Source organism: Branchiostoma lanceolatum, chromosome 11, assembly GCF_035083965.1.
Source record: "Branchiostoma lanceolatum isolate klBraLanc5 chromosome 11, klBraLanc5.hap2, whole genome shotgun sequence".
NCBI lineage: Eukaryota > Metazoa > Chordata > Leptocardii > Amphioxiformes > Branchiostomatidae > Branchiostoma > Branchiostoma lanceolatum.
This window is the reverse complement of record NC_089732.1, coordinates 2,577,288-2,598,817: the sequence shown is the minus strand read 5'-3', so window position 1 is coordinate 2,598,817 and position 21,530 is coordinate 2,577,288. Positions and strand designations below refer to the sequence as shown.

Below are 21,530 nucleotides of genomic sequence, written 5' to 3'. Positions count from 1 at the left end.
TGTTTATGGTGAAAGTCTGGGCTTCAGTGTGGTGGGACTGAGGAGTGAGAACAGGGGAGAGCTGGGCATCTTTGTACAGGACATACAGCCTGGAGGGGTGGCAGACAGGTTTGTTATCAAAAATTTTTATAGAAATTGCTTTTACACAATCACAGTCTTTTTTCACCAATGTTTTGGTGGCTTTTAGCTGCTTTCATCATTGTAATTTAGAAGGTGCTACCACTTTCAACATGGTGGTACTGGGGTAAGAATTGTTTCTCAAACATGACTGAGTTGATATGTTTGCTTGTTTGTTTGTTTTATTTGTTTATTGATTTAGCCGTACCGTAACATACATGTACTACCGGTGTTGGCCAGCTAACCACTCGGATATTACATTGTGCTTCATTTCTTGTCTTCTTTGTATTTGAAAGAGAGAGAGAGGTTTATCGATTAAAAAGAAAGTAACCAGACCCAAGCTAATACAGAGAGCTAGCCCTGGTGACAATTTTGTGCTCCATGTCTCTTGTCATCTATGGATGGACGACTGAAAGAGAGTGACCATACCCAGACTTAAACAGAGAACAAACCCTGGCTACCATGTTTGAAACTTGTCTTCGAAGGATGGCGGACTAAACAGAGAGTGACCAGATCCTGGTTAATACCGAGAGCTAGCCTCAGTGACCATTTTGTACTCCATGTTTGAAACTTGTCTTGTCTTCTAGGGATGGCCGACTAAAAAGAGAGTGACCACACCCTGACTAAGACAGAGAACAAGCCCTGGTTAACTAACATGTTCGAAACTTGTCTTCAAGGGATGGCCGACTAAAAAGAGAGTGACCATACCCAGGCTAATATAGAGAGTTAGCCCTGGTGACAATTTTGTTCTCCATATGCATGTTTACAACTTATCTTGCTTTTTTAGGGATGGCCAACTAAAAAGAGAGTGACCACACCCAGACTTATACTGAGAACAAGCCCTGGTTAACATGTTTGAAACTTGTTTTGTCTTCTAGGGATGGCTGACTGGAAGAGAGTGACCATATCCAGACTAATAATATTATATAGAGAGTTAGCCCTGGTGAAAATTTTGGTCTCTATGTTTGAAACTTATCTTGTTTTTTAGGGATGGCCGACTTAAAGAAAGTGACCAGATCCTGGCGATTGACCACCAGCTGCTTGACGCGAGCATCTCTCACCAGGAGGCCATCTCCATTCTCCAGAAGGCTCATGGGATTGTCGAGCTGGTCGTGGCTCGCGGAGGCATTCCTGAACCCGACGCTACCGACAGCAGGGGGCCCTCCAACCTATCAGAACTCGCTGAAAAGGTACAGTATTGATATGTTAGCAGTGACTTAATTTTAGCGACTAGCGATCACTGTACTGAGGCCAGCTAGAACTTTGTTGCCACTGCTGGAATAAATGCAGTGAACTATGGTACTCCCTTTCCCCACAACTGCTAAAAGTACAGACCAAGTTCAACAAATTTATCCTTTACATATATATGACAGGTTATTTTCTAGAAAAATTAAACAAGAGGGAGCACACACAGGCGAGGGAGCGAATTCTATGTATTTATGGAAGAATCGATTGCTGAGTGAAGGCTGTATGCTGGATATTAAGCTAAAATCTTAATTCGACAAGGGGGTGCTGGGCTGAAACAAGAGGGTGCAGCGCCCCTCTTTCCTGATTTAGATGAACCCCTGTATGATTTAGCTGTGTCTCCAGGAAAGGCTTTTGAAGATATTAGTAATTCACACATTTATTTTGCATTGATTTCCATGGCTCCCTGTCATTATACAAGGTCTCCACCAATGAACAAGGGAGACAGTGAAAGCATTAAGTTTTTTTCTGATTATGCTGCTTGATATTGAAGCTTGTTTGCTGTGATTCCTCCCTTTGTGTGCAGAGTCCCAGCTCCACCCTTCCAGCAGAAATGGCAGACGCAGTAAGTGGAACCAATCACTGTCAGAATACATGATGTTAGAGTCTCTTGATTTTGCTAAATTAAATCTATGATAATTTCTCGCACCAGCCTGCCTCGCATGACTGTCTACTTGCACGTGTCTGTCTTATTAAGTTCTTGTTGCATGTCACTTTATCTTTATTCCAGACATCCGTAACATTAATTTGCAGGGCCTGTACGGCATTGAATGTGTACTGCAATGTTGGTGAAGTGGGTACATGTAGATCCAAATGGAGACACTGGTCATTCAAAATGCACAGTGACTCTTGGAAGTTTATTATTCATATTTTGTCTCTCTGAATATGCAGATGAAAAGAAAACAGGCATCTAAGGTACCATAGAGGGAATTCAAAATGTTTCAAACATATGACTTGCATGATGACTTGAAGCTCCTTTTTCATCCACCAAGATGGTATACACTATAATAGACTTGTTCACCATATATAGTCACATGACTAAGTAACAGTCTTGACTTGTACAGTAGGTCACCCTCTCACTCACTGTCAAGCTCACTTGGAAACATTTTATGACTAGTTTTGTAGCCAGGCTACTTTCAGTATATTTTAGCACTACGTATTTCTTTGATATATAAATCCTACAGTCCTAGCCGTTAACTTGTACCTGTTTTGTGTCCCAGCTTGGTGTTACCCAGTGGGGGCATGTAGAGATGATCGAGCTCGTGAACGACGGACGAGGTCTCGGCTTTGGGATCATCGGAGGACAAACCAGGGGCATCGAGGTCAAAACCATTGTACCTGGAGGGGTGGCAGACAGGGTGAGCAAAATAACACACTGCCAAGCATTGACTTTTATGGAATAGTCCATTATTATCTTAGAAGGGGCTGGAAAACAAAAGAAAATAAAACGTTTACCTATCCTGGCAGACATGGTGTTTGAATAAAAAAACAGCAGTGTCAAAAAAAGATGGTCTATTAATCATCCTAGGTATGACCTGGAAAAGACAAAATCAGCATAGCGTCTGTCTTCTTTGTCACGACCAGTGGAAGTTTAGCTCATCTGTTCTTTGAGTTCATTCAAGCTAAACTGGTTCGAGATCACTTTCCTTTCCTAGCTGCTGCATCGTTTGTTTTGAACATGATATTGTTGTGCTATTTGTTGTGATGGGTAGCACTTTCCATTAATCAATCATCTGTGGCATCAATGCGTGGCAGATGTAGACAGTTCTCTCCAGGGTGTTCTATTTTTGGCACAGGGCCTCCAGTTGGCTCTGGTGACCCCTTCACATGTATCTCTAAGCGTGGCTTGGCCTTAGAAAAGTATGATCTGATTTTGGACCTACTAGTAGTAGTAGTAGCTTCTTTTTTTGTGAGTGAAGCCATGTTGATATGTGTTTGTCCATAATCAGAAAACTAAAAACTATGTGAATGAAATTTCAATCTCATCTGTAGGGAACAAAAATCTTGAGGCACAAACATTTTTAGGTACCAAGTTTGCCAATCGGGACATCATTTGCACATCCTAAATTGTCTTTAGAATTGTATCTATTCAGAGTTTTGGTATAAAATTTGGTTTTCTAGTCCTTTCCTTAGACACTGACAAAAGACAGCAGATGCTGTCTGAAACGAAACATCAAACTGTTTCAAAATTTTATCCAGTTGCTTGAGTAAATATTTGTGTCGTATTTTGTTACCTGGATGTCTAACCTTCATCAACACATTTGCACAATTAGTGAGGAAAAGCCTATCTTTTTCTTGCATTAAATCTGTACAAAAAACTTACTGAGCCTACTGAGGGCAGACCTGAAGGAAAGAGGTCAAGGACCGTTGCGGTCAGAAAGAAACTTACGGGAGCTAAGGAAGCTCAAAGCAAATCAGACAAAGTGGAAGGGACTGAAGGAAGACTGAATGTGGCTGCAGGATGTTTCAACTTCTGCAGCAGCAGAAAACAGTGGACTACTACTAAATCTATACGGTTCTGTTCCCAGGACGGTCGCCTGAAGCCAGCTGACCACATCCTGCAGATCGGAGACACGCCGCTGAAGGGCATGGGCAGTGAACAGGTCGCCAACGTGCTTCGGCAGTCGGGCAGCCATGTCAGGCTACTGATCGCACGCGGCAAACTGAACAACACACAGGCTGCACCGGCGCCTACCAGTGCTAAACAAGCTGAGGAGGTCAGGGTTTGTTTGTTTGAATTACTGTAGAATGCAAAAATGTTTACAATGGTTTTATGTTTTTTTGCCCACCTATGACTGTAGCGCTAATATTGTTTCAAACGTGAACCTAAAACCACCGCGAACACTCCATTTTCTCCCTACCTCGAAATAAAAACCACTCAAACTTAGCTGCATTAACAGTATTGGGTATGCAGGGTATGTTTATATTAACACTAAGGATTTTGATAATTTTAGACATGTGGTCTTGGTAGGTCTTGGTCTAAAGAAGAGTTTGATTCTTGGCCCTCTAGCTGCTTATCTTTCCTTAAGAGTATGAATAATGTTATGATCATGGCATTTTGATAGCAAACAAAAATGCGTCATGCTTCTGAGGTTGCCCGCTTTACCTATTATGAATATAATGGCCTCATAGATAATTTTTAAGAGCTTAAGGCCACCTATTAGGTTCATTTATAACTGCAACTGTGTGTTTGGTAGTTTGCATGAATACATTTTTAAAAATCTTTTCAGGAGGAGAGCCCGCCAAATGCAGAGATCGAACAGTTTGATGCTGAGCTCACAAAGGACAGCCAGGGACTGGGCATCACCATAGCAGGATATGTGGGTGAGAAGTCCTCGGGTGAGTACACAACTACTGATTCAGAACTTCTTCCACACCTTACCTATCCTATAGTCTGGTTGATGGTTGGGCTACCAGTTCTCTCTGTCATTCTTGGTTACTGTAAATTGAGTAATCTTACTTTTCAGTGTGGACTCAGTCCATCTTTTTGTCTCCTTGAACAGTTCCTTCCATGATTCTTTTGTATCGCACTACATGATGAAGATAGAGAATGGAGAGGAAATCCAGACTCTGACTTCATGTATAGTCTCTTTGTAAAGTGCACTGTGCCTTATGTTCTTTGAGCATAACATTATTTTAGCACAAGACTGTATTGAGTCAGGATGAACTGGTAAGGCTCTAGTCTTACTCTGGCATATATGACAGTATATATTGATTGATTGATTGATTGATTGATATATTGATTGATTGTCCCCCTGTGCAGAGGAACTGTCTGGAATCTTTGTGAAGAGCATCGCCCCGGGAAGTGCAGCAGACAGGGACGGCAGGATAAGGGTCAACGACCAGATTGTGGAGGTGAGCTACTGTGTCTCAATAATTGTTCTCATCAAAAACGCTGGCAATATCCCCAACATACATGTATATAACTATATGCTGCACTCTGCATGGGTTTTTCATGCCTTACCCAGCAAACTAAAATTACAATATTGCTCACTGATATACATGATGTATCTTTAACCAACAATGATGATATATATGTCTCGGGTTGTAGCAATGAGTGTGTTACAAAACATTTGCTTGAACCCTTTTCATTCATTTGATAATTACCTTATTCGTGAATACACCTATATCCATCCAGTCATTTGCTAATTGATTCCATCATCTATTTGATTCCTTGATATCCCGGTTGAGGGACGAAGCCTGTAGGATTTCTCTAACCACCAGGCTATGGAGGTTCAGCAACACATTCATTCATTCACTCATACTTTCACTTACTCACTCACTCACTCACTCACTCACTCACTCACTCACTCACTCAATCATTCCTTCCTTTCTTGTTTCCTGTCCAGGTTGATGGTCGAAGTTTGCAGGGTTTCTCTAACCACCAGGCCGTCGAGGTCCTGCGCAGTACAGGACAGGTCGTTCAGCTCAAGCTGGCGCGCTACAAGGACGGACCCAAGTTCCTACAGCCTTCAGAACGGGGTTTGTTTACTCGTTTGCTTTGTGACTGTTTCATTGTAGTGATTGTCACTATTATTCCTAGAATCCTTTTGTCTATCTGATGGTGCTGCACCAGAAAAAAAAGATCAATCAAAAGAAAGCAAAAAGATCAGAAAACTGCACAACTACAGCTTAGAGTCCAGTATGGAGGCTACATGTGCTAATATTACAAAATTCTGAGCATTACTCACTTATCTTCAACAATTTAGCTTCACAAATTTACAGTATAATCATTGGTTTCTTAGGTGCTTGCAGGCCCTTTTAAAACCAATTTTCAGGGGGAAATTCTAATCCAAAAACCTAGTTATTCAAGAGGAAATTTCTAATTTTAAAACCTTGTGTTAAGTTTGTGGGTACTTTTTACAAATTTCACATCCTCCCGTTTTTTTCTAGGCTCCACTCCTTCACCATCCCACTCCCCTGCCATCACCCCCTCCCCTGCGCCCGACCTGTCCGAGACCCCCTCCATGGAGCTGGCCTCCCCTCTCTACACCTACCTTGGGCAGGAGATGCCCTCCCCCATCCCCCGGGACGAGTCCCCCGCCCTGGGGTATCCGAAGGAGGGTCAGGTCAACCTGGAGGACATACAGCTCTTCACTGATGCTGGTCAAGGTGGGTAGAACTTTACAAAAAATTAGATCATTACCTCTCTCCTAAGGGAATGTGTGTTTGTTTGACGTGTGTGTGTGTGTGTGTTTCTGCACTGCAGTTTCTGTATGTTCTGCTAGAGGGAGCAATACAGTTTCTGTACTGTGAGGGTGTGTGAAATCTGCTAGCTCTGTTTGCCTTGTTTCTTGACAGAATCTATGAATTAAGAAATCGTATGAAACTCCATTTATGTTGGTAAGTTACATGTATATTATAGGGAGTTTTATTCCAACTCAAAGAAAAAAAAGAAGGGACTTTCTGTCCTTGTACAAATGTAAATTAGGTTTTTTTTTAGCAATAATACCTGAGAAACAACTGATTGCATTGATGCAGCCTTAGCTTGATATTCACATCTCAATCTCACCATAGCTTCAGCCCTGGAAGTCTTCACTTCACAAACGTCCTTTCTCCTGTCTGTAAATATGCAGTTTGGTTCTTTAGGTAACCTAGGGAACCGTTTTTGAATGACAATGACCATGGACGCTCATGTGACAAACTGTTTCCGTGTTTGTCTATCAAATGTAAAAGACAGCTACTGTTACTTAGTTCTCCTCAAATCCTTGGATTGGGTTTCATTGTCAATTTTGGTTTTCCTGAGAAAAATTGGTAAGGCTATGGGCTCTTCTCTTTTATCAAATTTTAGATAAGAAATTGAATGTCTGTCTGTTTCCTGAATGGGGAAATGATAATTCCTAGGCCTTATAAAATGTGGTATGAATGTTACAAATTGTACAAATGTAGGTGAAATTGTTTACATTCAATTTGTAACATTTATTTTGAATAGAACACATTTTAACAGCAATTGCAGAGACTGTTAATTTGAAGTCATTTTCTACCAAAGGATAATTGTAATTGGCAAAAAGATTTTTGACAGTGCAAAATCATTCCTAAACTCTTAAGTATATTTGCTCTACATGAAAGTGAATGTGTATGCTTTCTGCCAAGATTATTCGAAAAATGAAATAGAAGTTTTAGTGAGAAATGTATCAATTTGAATGCACACTGTCCAAGCAGCTGTAATCAATCTGTAATGGAACTGAGTCAGGTTACAGCTTGGCCCTATGTGCCGGGACTGTCATTCTGGTATAGGACTGTTTAGCCATAGTTTGTTTGAACCTTTGTTTATTCATGATGAGCTCAAATCGGCATGCAGGACGCTTTTCATTGAGGTCATGAGGGAAGAGGTAAGGGTCAGATACAATATAACTTACAGAGATACACAGTCATTTGAGTCCTGATAACTCTATCAACATAATGTCATTACATATTTATGGTACAACAATATACAATTTCTACAGCATACAACATAAAGTAGGGCGAAAGCTGGTTCATGGTCCGTGTCCGTTCGTTTAGTTCATGGATGATGTGAATTAGGATTTTACCATGGTCAATACTGACCAACGGAGGCCATATATATGATGATATGAAAGTAATTTTCATTTTTTATCTTTATCATTTGTAGATCTCACCCCAGAGGCAGAAGAAGGCATTAAGCAGTACTGGCGTGAGCAGGCCGGGGACGACATGGAGATCGTGGTGGCGCACATCTCCAAGTTCCGGGAAGGCGGCGGACTGGGGATCAGTCTGGAGGGGACCGTGGATGTGGAAGATGGGCAGGAGGTTCGACCGCATCACTACATCAGGTCCATTCTACCGGACGGGCCTGTTGGAGTAGACGGGAAACTGAAGGGAGGAGATGAACTGTTGGAGGTAAGACAAATTTACCCAGGACGTTATAACCTTTTCTAAGGAGATATGTAGTCATTAAAGGTCAAATATTGACTTCTGGAAGTGGAGGATGGTCAGAAGGTCCGACCGCACCACTACATCAGGTCTATTCTACCGGACGGGCCTGTTAGAGTGGACGGGAAACTGAAGGGAGGAGATGAACTGTTGGAGGTAAGACAAATTTACCCAGGACGTTATAACCTTTTCTAAGGAGATATGTAGTCATTAAAGGTCAAATATTGACTTCTGGAAGTGGAGGATGGTCAGAAGGTCCGACCGCACCACTACATCAGGTCTATTCTACCGGACGGGCCTGTTAGAGTGGACGGGAAACTGAAGGGAGGAGATGAACTGTTGGAGGTAAGGTTTACTTCAAGTTGTTATAACCTTTTCTAAGGAGATAGGTAGTCATTAAAGGTCAAATATTGACTTCTGGAAGTGGAAGATGGGCAGGAGGTCCGACTGCATCACTACATCAGGTCTATTCTGCCTGACGGGCCTGTAGGAGTGGATGGGAAGCTGAAGGGAGGAGATGAACTGTTGGAGGTAAAGTTTCTTTCGAGTTTAGTCAAAATGTTAATAATTTTAAGGAGATATATAGCCATTTAAGGTCAAATATTGTCTTCTGCATCCCTTTGGGTATCTTACACTTGAGTGTTCTTGAATGGTCCTAAGATTGTTCCTCGAGCTACACCTGATCATTGCAATTTACCACTTTTCCTACTGTACAGGTAAATTATCATCTCTCACTTGGAAGTGGTCAGCATTCTTAAGAACCTCCTAATCAAGGGGCAAAGGTACCAGAATAATACTTACAAATTGCTGCCTTTTTTTTACTAGGTAAATGGTCACCAGTTGCTTGGTCTGGATCACAGAGAAGTTGTCGGCATCCTAAAGGACCTCCCCACAAACGTGCGGATCGTGTGCGGGCGCCGACCTGAGCCCGTAGAGCGCCCGCCAGACATCCCGACCGTCCGGCCGCTTGACGTTGAAGAGCTGAACAGCAAGCGGATGTCGTACACGGGGTCGCCTGACGTGGGGATGATGGCCCGCGCCAGGTCGGAGGGGTCCATTCCTCCAGCGGTGGAGTCAGGTACGACTGCTTGAATGTTTCTCTACTTCCAAAGAGAAGCTAAACCTAACTAGTATGATAGATATAGCCAATACAAGTATTTGAATAAGTCTCATGCATGTGGGGCTGAGCCAGGGGTCCATTCCTCCGGCTGTGGAGTCTGGTACGACTGCTTTTATAATAAATGTTTGTTCAACTTTGAAGGATAGAAAAATTACTTTTCCTTCTTAGTTTGTTGTTTGCTCGTTAAAAAAATCAATCAGTAATTTTGCTAAGCAATTATCATGACTACAATTCTATCTTATTTGTGTGTCTTGTTTCATTGTTGGATTTTGAAAGTTCAGATAATTTCAAATAGCCCCTGAAATGCATATTATTAATTGCTGTATTTATGATTGAGTATAGTTTACTCCCATGACCTTTTATCTTATATTTGTGTTAATCAAGCTGTGTCTTGCTTTTTGTCCTGTATGCAGATGGTACTTACCAACTCTAGATACAACTCTTGGTGGTTTACCAGCTCTCTGACTCAATTCTGTTGCATTAGGTCTGTGGAGCAAGTAAGACAAGCTAATGATACCAGTTTTTGTGATAGGTATGCAATACAAATAAGAAACAAACAATTTTGTTGCCACAGAATCCCCCTCCCTGGACAAGAGTAAGTCCCGTTCCCTGGAGCCCCTGAGTCAGCTGGCCATGTGGAGTCCTGACATACAGACCATAGAACTGCCCAAGGGGGAGAAGGGACTGGGATTCAGCATTCTGGACTATCAGGTTAGAAATACATCTGTACATACTTGAATGTGTGTGTATGTATGTGTCTGTGTGTCTGTGTGTGTGTGTGTGTGTGTGTGTCTATGTGTGTGTGTGTGTCTATGTGTGTGTGTGTGTGTGTGTCTATGTGTGTGTGTGTGTGTGTGTGTGTGTGTTTGTGTGTGTGTGTGTGTGTGTGTGTGTCTATGTGTGTGTGTGTGTGTGTGTGTGTGTGTGTGTGTCTCTATGTGTGTGTGTGTGTGTGTGTGTGTATGTGTGTGTGTGTGTGTGTGGGTGTGTGTGTGTGTATGTGTGTGTGTGTGTGTGTGGGTGTGTGTGTGTGTGTGAGTGAGAAAAAGAGAGCGCCAGCTTGAGCCATAGATACACAGTTGAACCAAATAAGTTATAACTGCAGCAATTGCCTTACTTAACATTTTCTAGCCAAAAAAGACCAAGAAATCAGGAGCATAGAATAGCATTGATACCACTGCAAGTAAGCAAAACACCGATGACATTTTGTGGTCTAAGCTATCTTGTAGCTAATCTAAGTATGCCTGTTAAATCATTCCCCAGGACCCCTTGAGCCCAAACCAGATGGTGATAGTGATCCGTAGCCTCGTGCACGGTGGCGTGGCGCAACAAGATGGCCGCCTCGTACCTGGCGATCGTCTCATGTCCGTGAACGACGTGAATCTCGAGCACGCGAACCTAGAGACAGCCGTGCAGGCGCTGAAGGGAGCTTCGCCTGGCATCGTGCGTATCGGTGTGTCCAAACCACTGCCTGTTCCCGAGTCATTCCAGGACGAAGAACAGGTCAGGAGAGGGCAAAGTCTCACTTCGGATTGTATCTATTTGTTATAACAATAAGAAATTAAGTAAAATAATTATTAGATAAAATAATTTTATATATCCAGTCTTCTGACACTTGACTATATTGTACATTGTGCATCTCATTTGAAGCTCACTTCCTCAACCCATCACCAGTTACATGTACCCAACCAGTAACTTCAAAGTCCTTCACATTTTGGTGACATTCACATTTGGTTTATGTATGTTTGTTTGTTGTTTTTGTCTGGTGGAGCCATTTATGGTGCATAATATCAATGATATTCATTCTTCTTGCATGTTTTCATTCATATTTTCATTCCTTCATCCCCACCCCAGTCCTTCTCCCGACCGCCCCCCATGGTGCCCCCTCCCGAGCCTCACTCCACCCCCCCACAGTCTCCCATCATGGAGGAGGCCACCTCCTTCGCATCCGTCACCATGGCAACGGCTACCATAGCGACGGTGACGGAGGACGAGAGCGACATGATGGAGGCCAAGGAGCTTCAGGTGTCGCAGGTGGAACAGGTGTGGAGACGCAGCAGCTGGTTTCCATAGAGATAACTTAAAGCCACTGCTAATCGCTGTCATTGTGGGGTGTCCATTTCATGTTGTCATGCCAGCAGTCAAGTTTGCATAAGGCCACAAGAAACTAATAGAATATGGATGATTTTAGAGACAAAACCAAGAACAAAAAAAAACATGGGCCAAAAAAGAAACATGCCTAGGTTTTGAAAATGGTCCCATTACAAATGACTTAATTTCAGCTATAGGTAAACTATACTCAGTGCCATACATGTATAACATACAAGAACTGCCAGTTGATGTAGTCGAAAAAGGGGCTAAATATTTCAAGCATCATGACTGATTTGATGGGTCCAAGTGAAATTTCTTTTGCCAGTGTCGGTATATGCGTAGAATTGTTATTGAGCCTCAGATGCCAAACAGACAAATAGATATAAGATATGATGAAAATTTCATGCTCTTTATGCTCTACCTAGGTCCAAGCCCCTGGTGTGGAAGTGCGTCGCAAGCCCCCCACTCCACCACCCAAACCAACCCCACCGCCCAAACCTACCCTGCGCCAGGTGGAAGTCGTAGTGAAGGAGGCCGCACCGCCGCCGGTACCAGCTGTCATTATCAGGGAGAAAGTAAGCAGTGTAACATCTACTGACATGATTCCACCGGGTCACATAAATCCATCACCCTGAAAGAAATGTGTCTAAAGAGATCTCCTACGCAATGTCTCCCTGGTATAATATGCTCTAAACTGTGCATCTCTGGGGGTGCTGCAGTAGAGATCTCTTAACCCCATCGTTTTTCAAAGTGGCAGATATGTGTAACCTGGTGGATAAATGTTATTGGAGGTGACAGTCCTTGCATGAAAAGCAGCTTAGTTTGTTGGTTAAGAAAATATACCAAACTTTTCTTCCAGCATTGAAGGGAAATGGACATGCCAAATTTTTGACCGTCACTATAGTTTCAAGCTGAATTTGTAGACTAACTTGTACAGAAATACTCATTTTTCAGAGAATAAATGACGTTACAGTTGAAAACTTGATATTAGGGTATTTCCCTACAGTGTTGGAAGAAAAGTTTAGTATTTTTCTTTCTGCAAAGCTTACAGTTCCATGCCCTTGCTGGCCTTTGCTACTGTCCTGCTTTGTTCCTGTGTCGTGTGGTGTGCATGCAGTAAGTTTGTGTTTGCATGGGTGTGCTTGACAAACTGAACAATCAAGGACCACTTAAAAGGCAGATCTGTGTGCTGCTGCTGCATATTATACAGGAAATGTGATAACTGTACAGGATATAGTGTCAGCCTTGGGTTTTCATGTCTACATGCCACAGCATGGCTATTATAAATAGAGCAGTGTTGCATACGGAACTGTGTTGCAAAACAGCTAGGGAGCATATTTGTTGTGGATAGCATTGGCCTACCCCATGCAGACCCCATGCATATTGCTATGGATCATCAGCCTTCCCCATGCAGACCCCACATTGCCATAATGGATACTTGGCCTCCCCCATACAGACCCCCTGTCCCAAGCCAAGCAGTGTTTTTTGTGCAGCCATGTTTGTGAAAGATGCAAAGCTAACAGCGTCAGCTCTTGCATTGGCATAGGATCTGGAATAGTGTCAAGGATCCTTGAATATGTACAAGACAGTGTAGAAAGTCATAGATATTTGAATGTTGAAATATTAAAGAAAGCTGATGAAGCCTTGAGCTAAGGGAGCAAGGTTTTAAGAAAGGCATGCAAAGAAAAAACACATGGAAGAAAAAACAAAATCTTACCGACATGCAAATTTGAGAATGTTGTGCAAATGCACAAGGTGCACTTTAAACCTTCACTCTGCTAAGGTAGCCCTGTGGCACCAAATGTGTATTAGTTATGGGGTTAGGCAGCAGGGAGAAGGTTAACAAAGTATGCAAATGGAGGCAGCTGCTGTTGGTTCAAAGATGTCTGGATAGAGACAATTTTGTTCAACAAAAACTTGTCCTCTGACAACCCAGATGCTCGACTCAAACCACCAAATGTGTATTGGTTATGGGGTTAGGCAGCAGGGAGAAGGTTAAAAAAGTATGCAAAGGATGGCAGCTATTGGTTCAAAGATGTAGAGACATGTGTTAGAAAAAACTTGTCCTCTGACAACCCAGTTGCTCGACTCAAACCACCAAATGTGTATTGAACCACCAAATGTATATTGGTTATGGGGTTAGGCAGCAGGGAGAAGGTTAAAAAAACATGCAAATGGTGGCAGCTATTGGTTGAAAGAGAAATGTGTTAGAAAAAAACCCTGTCCTCTAACAACCCAGTTGCTCGACTCGAACCACCGACCCAAGCGGGGTTCCTACGTGATCCTCAAGCGCTGCGAGATCGGAACGCAGACCAACATAGAGGTCACGCCGATGGGAGCGCAAGAAAGCTCAGTCCTGAAGGTCAGTCCTGAAGGTCATGTGGTCAAATCTGTCAAGGTCGAATGGAGGTGTCCATGTGCATTTCACTGTGTTGTGTCCCATTACAAGCACATGTTTGACACTATGTCCATACAGTATGTATAGTACATTCATGATGCATACAATATACCTCCAAGAATTAGATGTATCTTAATCCAGTTTGTTTGCTAACTGAAAAGCGCATCTTCCGCTGGTGCTGACAAGTAGGAAAGGTTTTATAAACAATACATACAGGTTCAGTGTCTCAGGAAAAACCCCACTTTTTGACAAGTTCAAATGACAGTGAACATGATACTGCAATCCTTCACAGCAACAGCACAAGTTAGGCAAGCAACACCCTACAGCATCTAGAGGCAAAAACAAGAGCCAGGATCATATTGCACACCTACATGTAACACTAAAACATCAAGTGATGAACTGCACATGTCAGCAGTACATCATTGTTCAGTGTCGGTCACTTCTATCACGACGTCGTGTATATTTTTCACTTTATTTTGTTATGTGTGATGGTCAACTCATCCATGGTCATTTGGTTGTTTTCGGTTTTTGGTCTTTTTACTTGGTCGACGAGATGAATGAATGAATGTTTGCATGGAAAACAATGTGTGCATGTCACTACTTTATAGACCACTCCGGGCTCCACAAATGCAATTACAATGTATATACCAAAACTGCAAGCTTGAAATAGATTCTTATTTGTGTTAGAGTGATCCAACATTTTACCTTTTGTGTGTCAACAAGCAACTCTTAAATCAGTGTCTCAGATTTACTTTTGCTCTACCACCCCAACTGTTTGCTGCAAAAGTCTGACAAACATCTTATTGAATAATTGTAGCCCAAACTTTGCCTTTCCTGTTTGCTACAAAGATCTGAGTCTTCTGACAAACACCTAGTTAAGTTGTTATGTACCACACTCACCCTTTTCTTCCAATGTCATTAAGGACTTTATTTTGTTTGTAAAAGCACCATGTTTGGTTCAAGACATGAATTTAATCTTGAATTTAAGGTTTTCTTTTGCTCCAACACTCCAATGGTTAACTTTGTCTGTTGACAAAATTCTGACAAACATCGAGTAAAGGAAGGGTGAGTTTGGGCCATAATAATGTAAGACTTACATTATTATGGCCCAAACTCACCCTTCCTTTCCTCTCCTCTCAAGGAAACCCAGGAGGTCGACATCAGCTTTGGCAGCACCGGCAGCAGGTCAACGTCCTCTGAGACGTTGACCTCGGTGGGTGACCTTTCGTTACCGGGCGGGGAGCCCAGGCTGTTGCCGACGTCGCTGGAGCAGACAGTGGAGATCAACAAGGGCAACTCCAGCTTGGGTAAGGCAGGGAGCATGGCATGAAAGCTAATCTCTGTTGGTACATGTAAATAACATGAAAGTGTTCAACTGTTTTTCAACACCAAGGAATTGGACTGCTCACCTTCAGGGGGAGCTTCCTGATGAATATTCTGAAGAAGATCGGGGACTGGTAAAAAAAAGAATGAACTCTTTTTGTGTCAGAAAACAGTTGAACTCTTTCATGAAGTGATGTGGGTTTGTTTTCTTCTTGTTTGTTTGTTCTGTAGACTTTGCTAAACGTAGTTGGATTATTTTGGTAAAGTGATTTTAGGGTATGTTTGTTTTTTGACATCATTTTCAATGTTCTTTGATGTATAATACATTTAAAACCTTAACATCTTCTGAAAGTAGTTGGAGTTGAGGTAGGTACAGTTGGAAGGAAACAAAGAAACTGGACAAGTTTTTGGGATGAAAGTGCAAAAATCGTCTTTTTCAGAAACAGGTCCAGGACTGTCTGGGAAGAGTTCCGTGAACTTAGGTTGGAGTTGGCCTTTTTACACCTGTGGTGCATTCCCCAAAACTAGCCTGGAATCAACCTTATTCTATCTTGTCATGTGAGGTCTGCCAGTTGTGTATCTGAAGCAACGGCCCTGGTGTAACAAACTGCAATCTGTCCCTCTTGATTACTGTGTTACTGTTAGCACTACCCAGTCGCCGCCAATCTGTTATTTTCCCTCCTAATGTTGGAGGGAAAGTTACTAGCCAATCACATTGCCTCTTGACTGTAAGAGGCAACGTGATTCGTTGATAAGTTTCCTTCCAACAATATAGAGGGGGGTATCTGACTATAACAGTGAAAAGCACAGATTGCAGACCGGTGTGCCAGGGCAGTTGCCGCAGATACACAAACTGCTGGCCTAGCATGAGAGGATAAGGTATTCTAACTGTAGTCTGGTCTTCTGAATCTGATAGCTTCCCTGCAGAAGAGCAGACTGGAATTTGAATTATAGGATGGATTCCAGGCTATCCCAAAACCGCACTCAATCCTTTTCCCCTGGATTTCCCCCTCAGAAGTAGGCTTGGGGTGGAGGGATATGCTGTAGCTGCTGTGTGATGGGTTAGCCTGTTTACACTAGTGTGTAGTTGCCATTGGTGGTATAGGAAGTAGTGCAAGGTTTGCTTTTGCAAAGGTTTAGGGTTTTTACAGGTTCTTCCCTTGTGTGTGGATTTGCGTAGATCCCATAGTTTAAACTTTTTTCTGGAAGTTTTGCTTTTAAAAAAGTTTGAATGGAAAGCTATCTGTACTTTAATGTGGCCATTTATTGCCCATCCGTATAATAATGCACAAGTCATGCTGTTTACATGTATGTAACAAATCAATTTCCCCTGAGAAAAATTTGGGTGACAGTAAAAAAAATTCAGGTAACGTTATGAAAAATTCAGGTAATGGCGCAGTCACATTCGTCGTTGCCCGTCCTACGATTTTGATGCCGTATAATTTTCAAGCAGGCTGTGACAAAACCAGCCATTGACATTGGATCAAACACACTCTTTCCATAACAAGACGGCTAAATTCTGTAGGAAATTTGCTATCCCTAGATTGCCCTCAGTTTGCAAGCAGTAATGACGCGACCCTTAGTCCTATTCACCTTGCATTTGGACTTCCTGCAATGTTAACTGATTGCCTTAGGTAAGACCCTTTATACACCATGCCTTTGCAAACACTTTGTACACCGCTAACTGATAAGCGTACCTCCAGGTTTGACGGTGAACCCCGATAAAGAAGGGAACGGGATCATCGTGAAGAGCATCACGCACGGCGGCGCCATCAGCAAGGACGGGCGCATCACCGTGGGCGACGTGATCACGGCCGTGAACGGGGAGAGCACCAAGGGGCTGAACATCTACCAGGCCAAGGCTCTTCTCAGGAGGCAATCTCTACTGGGAGGGGACATCAGGTGAGAAAGGTTTTGAACAGCTTAAGTGTGATGCGACACAGCAATCAAGTCTTTCAATACTTGGTCTCCATCGGGTAAAAATGACCACAAAGTCTTGGGGCGATACAGTCAATGCTGAGGGGAGACATTAGGCGGGAATTTTTTCTCTTTTATGAGTTTCTAAAAGACTAGTAAGAAATGTGAGATGAACAGCTTACTACTCGGTGGGGACATCAGGTGAGAAATAATTATTTTTTGTCTTACTAAGTTTGTAAAGAGTTCAACTGTGTTCTAACACCGCACTTAAGTCACTGTATTATGACCTACATTGGGTACAAATGACCGATCTCTAATCATAGTCTCTACTGGGAGGGGACATCAGGTGAGAAAGGTTTTTTTTTTTGTCATACTAAGTTTGTAAAGAGTTAAACTGTGTTCTAACACCGCAGTTAAGTCCCTGTGTTATGGCCTTCATCAAAATGTACAAAATTAATGACCCATCTCTTGATAGTCTCTACTGGGAGGGGACATCAGGTGAGAAAGGGTTTTTTTGTCTTGAGAGTTTGTAAAGAGTTAAACTGTGTTCTAACACCGCAGTTAAGTCACTGTATTATGGCGTACATCGGGTACAAATAACCGATCTCTTGATAGACACTTCATGTAGTCACTGGGAGTGGACATCAGGTGAGAAAGGTTTTTTTTTTGTCGTACTAAGTTTGTAAAGAGTTAAACTGTGTTCTAACACTGCAGTTAAGTCCCTGTGTTATGGCCTACATCAGGTACAAATAACCAATCTCTTGATAGACACTTCATGTACATAGTCACTGGGAGGGGACATCAGGTGAGAAAGGTTTTTTTTTGTCGTACTAAGTTTGTAAAGAGTTAAATTGTGTTCTAACACCACAGTTAAGTCACTGTATTATGGCCTTCATCAAAATGTAAAAATGACCAATCTCTTTATAGTCTCTACTGGGAGGGGACATCAGGTGAGAAAGGTTTTTTTTTGTCTTACTAAGTTTGTAATAAAGAGTTAAACTGTGTTCTAACACCGCAGTTAAGGCCCTGTGTTATGGCCTTCATCAAAATGTACAAAATTAATGACCCATCTCTTGATAGTCTCTACTGGGAGGGGACATCAGGTGAGAAAGGCTTTTTCTCAGGAGAGTTTGTAACCTGCAGTCTAACACAATGATCAAGTTAATCTCTAAAAGTTGTTGGCTTTTGGACCAGTTGTTCTCATTATGGCCTTTATCAGGTACAGATGAGCACATTCAACATTAGGTGAGAAATGCCTTTTTCTTTCATGAGAGTTTGTAAAAGGTTCCAACACCTCAAATAAGTCTCCAAATTTTTGGCTGTCCTTATTATGGCCTTCGTCGGTTAAATATGACCAATCTCTTAGGAAAGGAGATACATGTAGTCACTTGCTAGAAAGGCTCAACTTTCCATCTCGGAAGGAAAATGCACCCATTTTTTTTTACTGAGAAGGGCATAGGTTTAATATGCTGTACTTGCATTCTAAAATATTTTCTATACACTTTGTTTAATCAAATACATGAATAATCATACATGTATGACTGATATAATTGGTTTAACTACCCAACTCTACAATTCTTGTAGGAGTTTGCACCTCGCTTACTTACTTTGATTTAAATTTTCCAACAACTCGCATGGAGAGCTTCTGTTATTGACGATTGTGACGTAACCACGGTGATGTTGTTTGTTTATTGTGGTGTCTCCATGGTGACGTGTTTGTTGTTTGTCTGTCCCCCGACCACGCATCCTAGAGATAATGACAGCAGCAGATTCATCCTCAGGTACCCATAATGCCCCTCTCCTCCCACAATCCTCCATTCCAACACTTTTTGGATTTACTCATCATTTTTGATTTTCATTTTTCCATCGTTCGTATCGTAAATTTCATAACAATACAAGGCATGTACATTTGTACTTGTAGCCTCCTTTCTTAGCATTCGACTAAGGAACTTTATCCAAGACAGATAGAATCGTGTAGAACATTGAAACGTTGTTAACAGTTCGATACTAGACGTAAGTGATAGTACTTCAGAATCTATTGTTTTGCTTCTTTTAACAGGCTAATATTTTGATTAATGAAAAAATCGGTCTTGAAATAAACGTGTAATGTGTGTAACTGTCTCTCCCTGCCCCTCACTGCCTCATAACCTAAAGGAACTGTCACAGGTAAGAGTAGATCTGTACTGTAGCCTGTATGACTGCCCTTCTGTGTAACACACAACTTTGCAGGCATGTGTTAGTGATTGGTCATATCAATGTCACAAAGAACGACCTGTCACACCTTAGAACCCCTTGACAGCCAATGCTTGGCATTGTTTAAGGTGATGTTTTAGCTATCTATTGAGGTTGCGCTTACTGTACTTAGTGACCATGATGTACATTCTCTGATAGTTCTAGGGAAAAACGATACCTCAATCTTGGGTTGAATGAACTATTAAGTGTACATCATACTCAAATGTCTATGTTTATCTGCTGTCTCAGAAGAAAATATACACATGTAGAAGGGCTTGCACCCCTTCTTGTATGCTACCCAAACCTCGATCACAATACTAACAGAAACAGCAAGGATTACAGTGTATGCCTCTAAACATACATGTATGCATGAAAAAATGAAACACGCAGCTTACAATGTACACTCATTTTCATCTGTTCTCCCAGCATCACATTCATCAAGGCAGAAGACATCGCCACCTACAAGGAGACCGCCGCCGAAGTGCAGAACAGTTTCTCCTCAGATGTGGTCACCAAGACTCCTGAACCCAGCCGACCACCTCCACAACTCCCCACCGTTCCTCCCCCACCCACTAACCAGGAGAGGTAAGGACATGTTTTTTTTTTTAGTCTGTACACTTAAGAAAGGCGAAACAGTCATTGTAACAGGCTGAATAAAAGTTCTAAACGGGAACTATGTGGCTCCAGAGGTCTTTCTGAGGGAAGACTGTGGTGCAAAAGATGTTGGTTAGCGTGAGGATTGAATCCACTCTACTTCATACCAGTTTATTTGTTTGTTTTTGTGGCTGTGGAAATAGAAAACAACATTTCAGCAGATGTGGTCACCAAGACTCTTGAATAGAGCAGATCTCCCCACAACTTCCTAATTCCCACCTACATGTACATTGTATACTGTATGTACCACTCAAAAAACTGGAAACTTTGTTTGACTCAGATTTCTACTAGTGATTTTACATCCAACGATCTTTCTAAATGACTTTACATCATCTTAGATACATTTACATGTAGCAAAAATACACAGTACTAGTAGCAGATTTTATTCCAGCCTTGCAGCATTTTCTAACATATTACTCTTCACTATAGCTACTGTCTGCAAGCATTACGATGCTTTAGACAACACCTGCTGATATTCATTATCTTATAGTTTTCTATTTGTAAGTTTTTCCTTCTCTTTCTCCTGCTGCCATATAAGGATGTATCCATTCAAAAACATGTATTCTCGCTACGCAAGAAGGTTAGTGACTACATGTATGGTCACTGTGTTGTCCCGCCACTCCAAATGTCATACTGCATTTGTACTGTGCAACATACCCATGTGATCATCAAGTCATCCCATTTTTACTGTTTTTTTCCTTCTTTTTAGTCCATGTACAGTTTGGTTACTGTACAATGTGCTGTGTTCAGACTTGTGAACTAACCGACCCTTACCCCTTTGTTCATCATTGTACATGTATAACTGTAAGGTGTTTTCGAATTAGCACATGCTCTTCAGAACTTGAAGGTGATGAGTTTGAATCCCAGCTGTAGTTGTTCTCCAAATACACAATGCTACTGGAGAGGGTTTTTCAGACAGGACTTCAGGCCATGGTCCATTCTACATTGTACAAATGTACTATCTTACATTTGTCAAAAAGAGCAGTGCAGTTCACTCTCATTATGTTAAATTGGTATATACACTATACAGTACATGTTGTAACATCTTTCCTTCTAGTCATGACCATGTGGAAGAGTTACTTGTAGCTCTCCATTCAGAAAACTTGGAGACACTTTTTAAATTTTTCTTCTCTCTGGCTCCATCGAGGATAAGCCCCCTTCAGTCTTCACCAGTCACAAGCTTTTTTGTAGTATGAGATACCAGAGGTCTAGAATATAAAATAAACCATACAAATGTTACATGTTTCTTTCCTTCCCTGACCCCAGCCCCAGCCAGGAGAAGCCCTTCTTCAGTCCGTACCAGTCTCAGAAGATACAGAAGATTTCTCCTCCTGCCCACCTGAAACCCTTCAGTACAATCTCACCTGCCAAATCTGGGGAACCCACCAAGATGGTCCAGATATACAGGGAGCCCAACCAGTCACTGGGTAGGTTATAGTCTCACCTTACTTATCACATATCACTCTGTATGTAACCAAGATGGTCCAGATATACAGGGAGCCCAACCAGTCACTGGGTAGGATACAGTCTCATGTTACATAT

At 42.0% G+C, this 21,530-nt stretch overlaps 1 protein-coding gene across 1 annotated transcript in view; it reads left to right on the top strand.

Moving 5' to 3' along the window:
* Positions 1–21,530, top strand: part of LOC136445077 (multiple PDZ domain protein-like) — a 67,933-nt gene that overhangs the window by 17,531 nt on the left and 28,872 nt on the right. Inside the window, exons 7-25 of the mRNA XM_066442933.1 lie at positions 1,106–1,307; positions 1,889–1,927; positions 2,583–2,720; positions 3,891–4,085; positions 4,593–4,701; positions 5,126–5,217; positions 5,712–5,844; positions 6,256–6,474; positions 7,973–8,220; positions 9,079–9,331; positions 9,948–10,084; positions 10,637–10,876; positions 11,228–11,416; positions 11,890–12,039; positions 13,608–13,826; positions 15,004–15,169; positions 16,889–17,087; positions 19,761–19,919; positions 21,255–21,415. Of these exons, the coding sequence (XP_066299030.1) occupies positions 1,106–1,307; positions 1,889–1,927; positions 2,583–2,720; positions 3,891–4,085; positions 4,593–4,701; positions 5,126–5,217; positions 5,712–5,844; positions 6,256–6,474; positions 7,973–8,220; positions 9,079–9,331; positions 9,948–10,084; positions 10,637–10,876; positions 11,228–11,416; positions 11,890–12,039; positions 13,608–13,826; positions 15,004–15,169; positions 16,889–17,087; positions 19,761–19,919; positions 21,255–21,415 (3,248 nt within the window). The remainder of the gene's footprint in view (positions 1–1,105; positions 1,308–1,888; positions 1,928–2,582; positions 2,721–3,890; positions 4,086–4,592; positions 4,702–5,125; positions 5,218–5,711; positions 5,845–6,255; positions 6,475–7,972; positions 8,221–9,078; positions 9,332–9,947; positions 10,085–10,636; positions 10,877–11,227; positions 11,417–11,889; positions 12,040–13,607; positions 13,827–15,003; positions 15,170–16,888; positions 17,088–19,760; positions 19,920–21,254; positions 21,416–21,530) is intronic.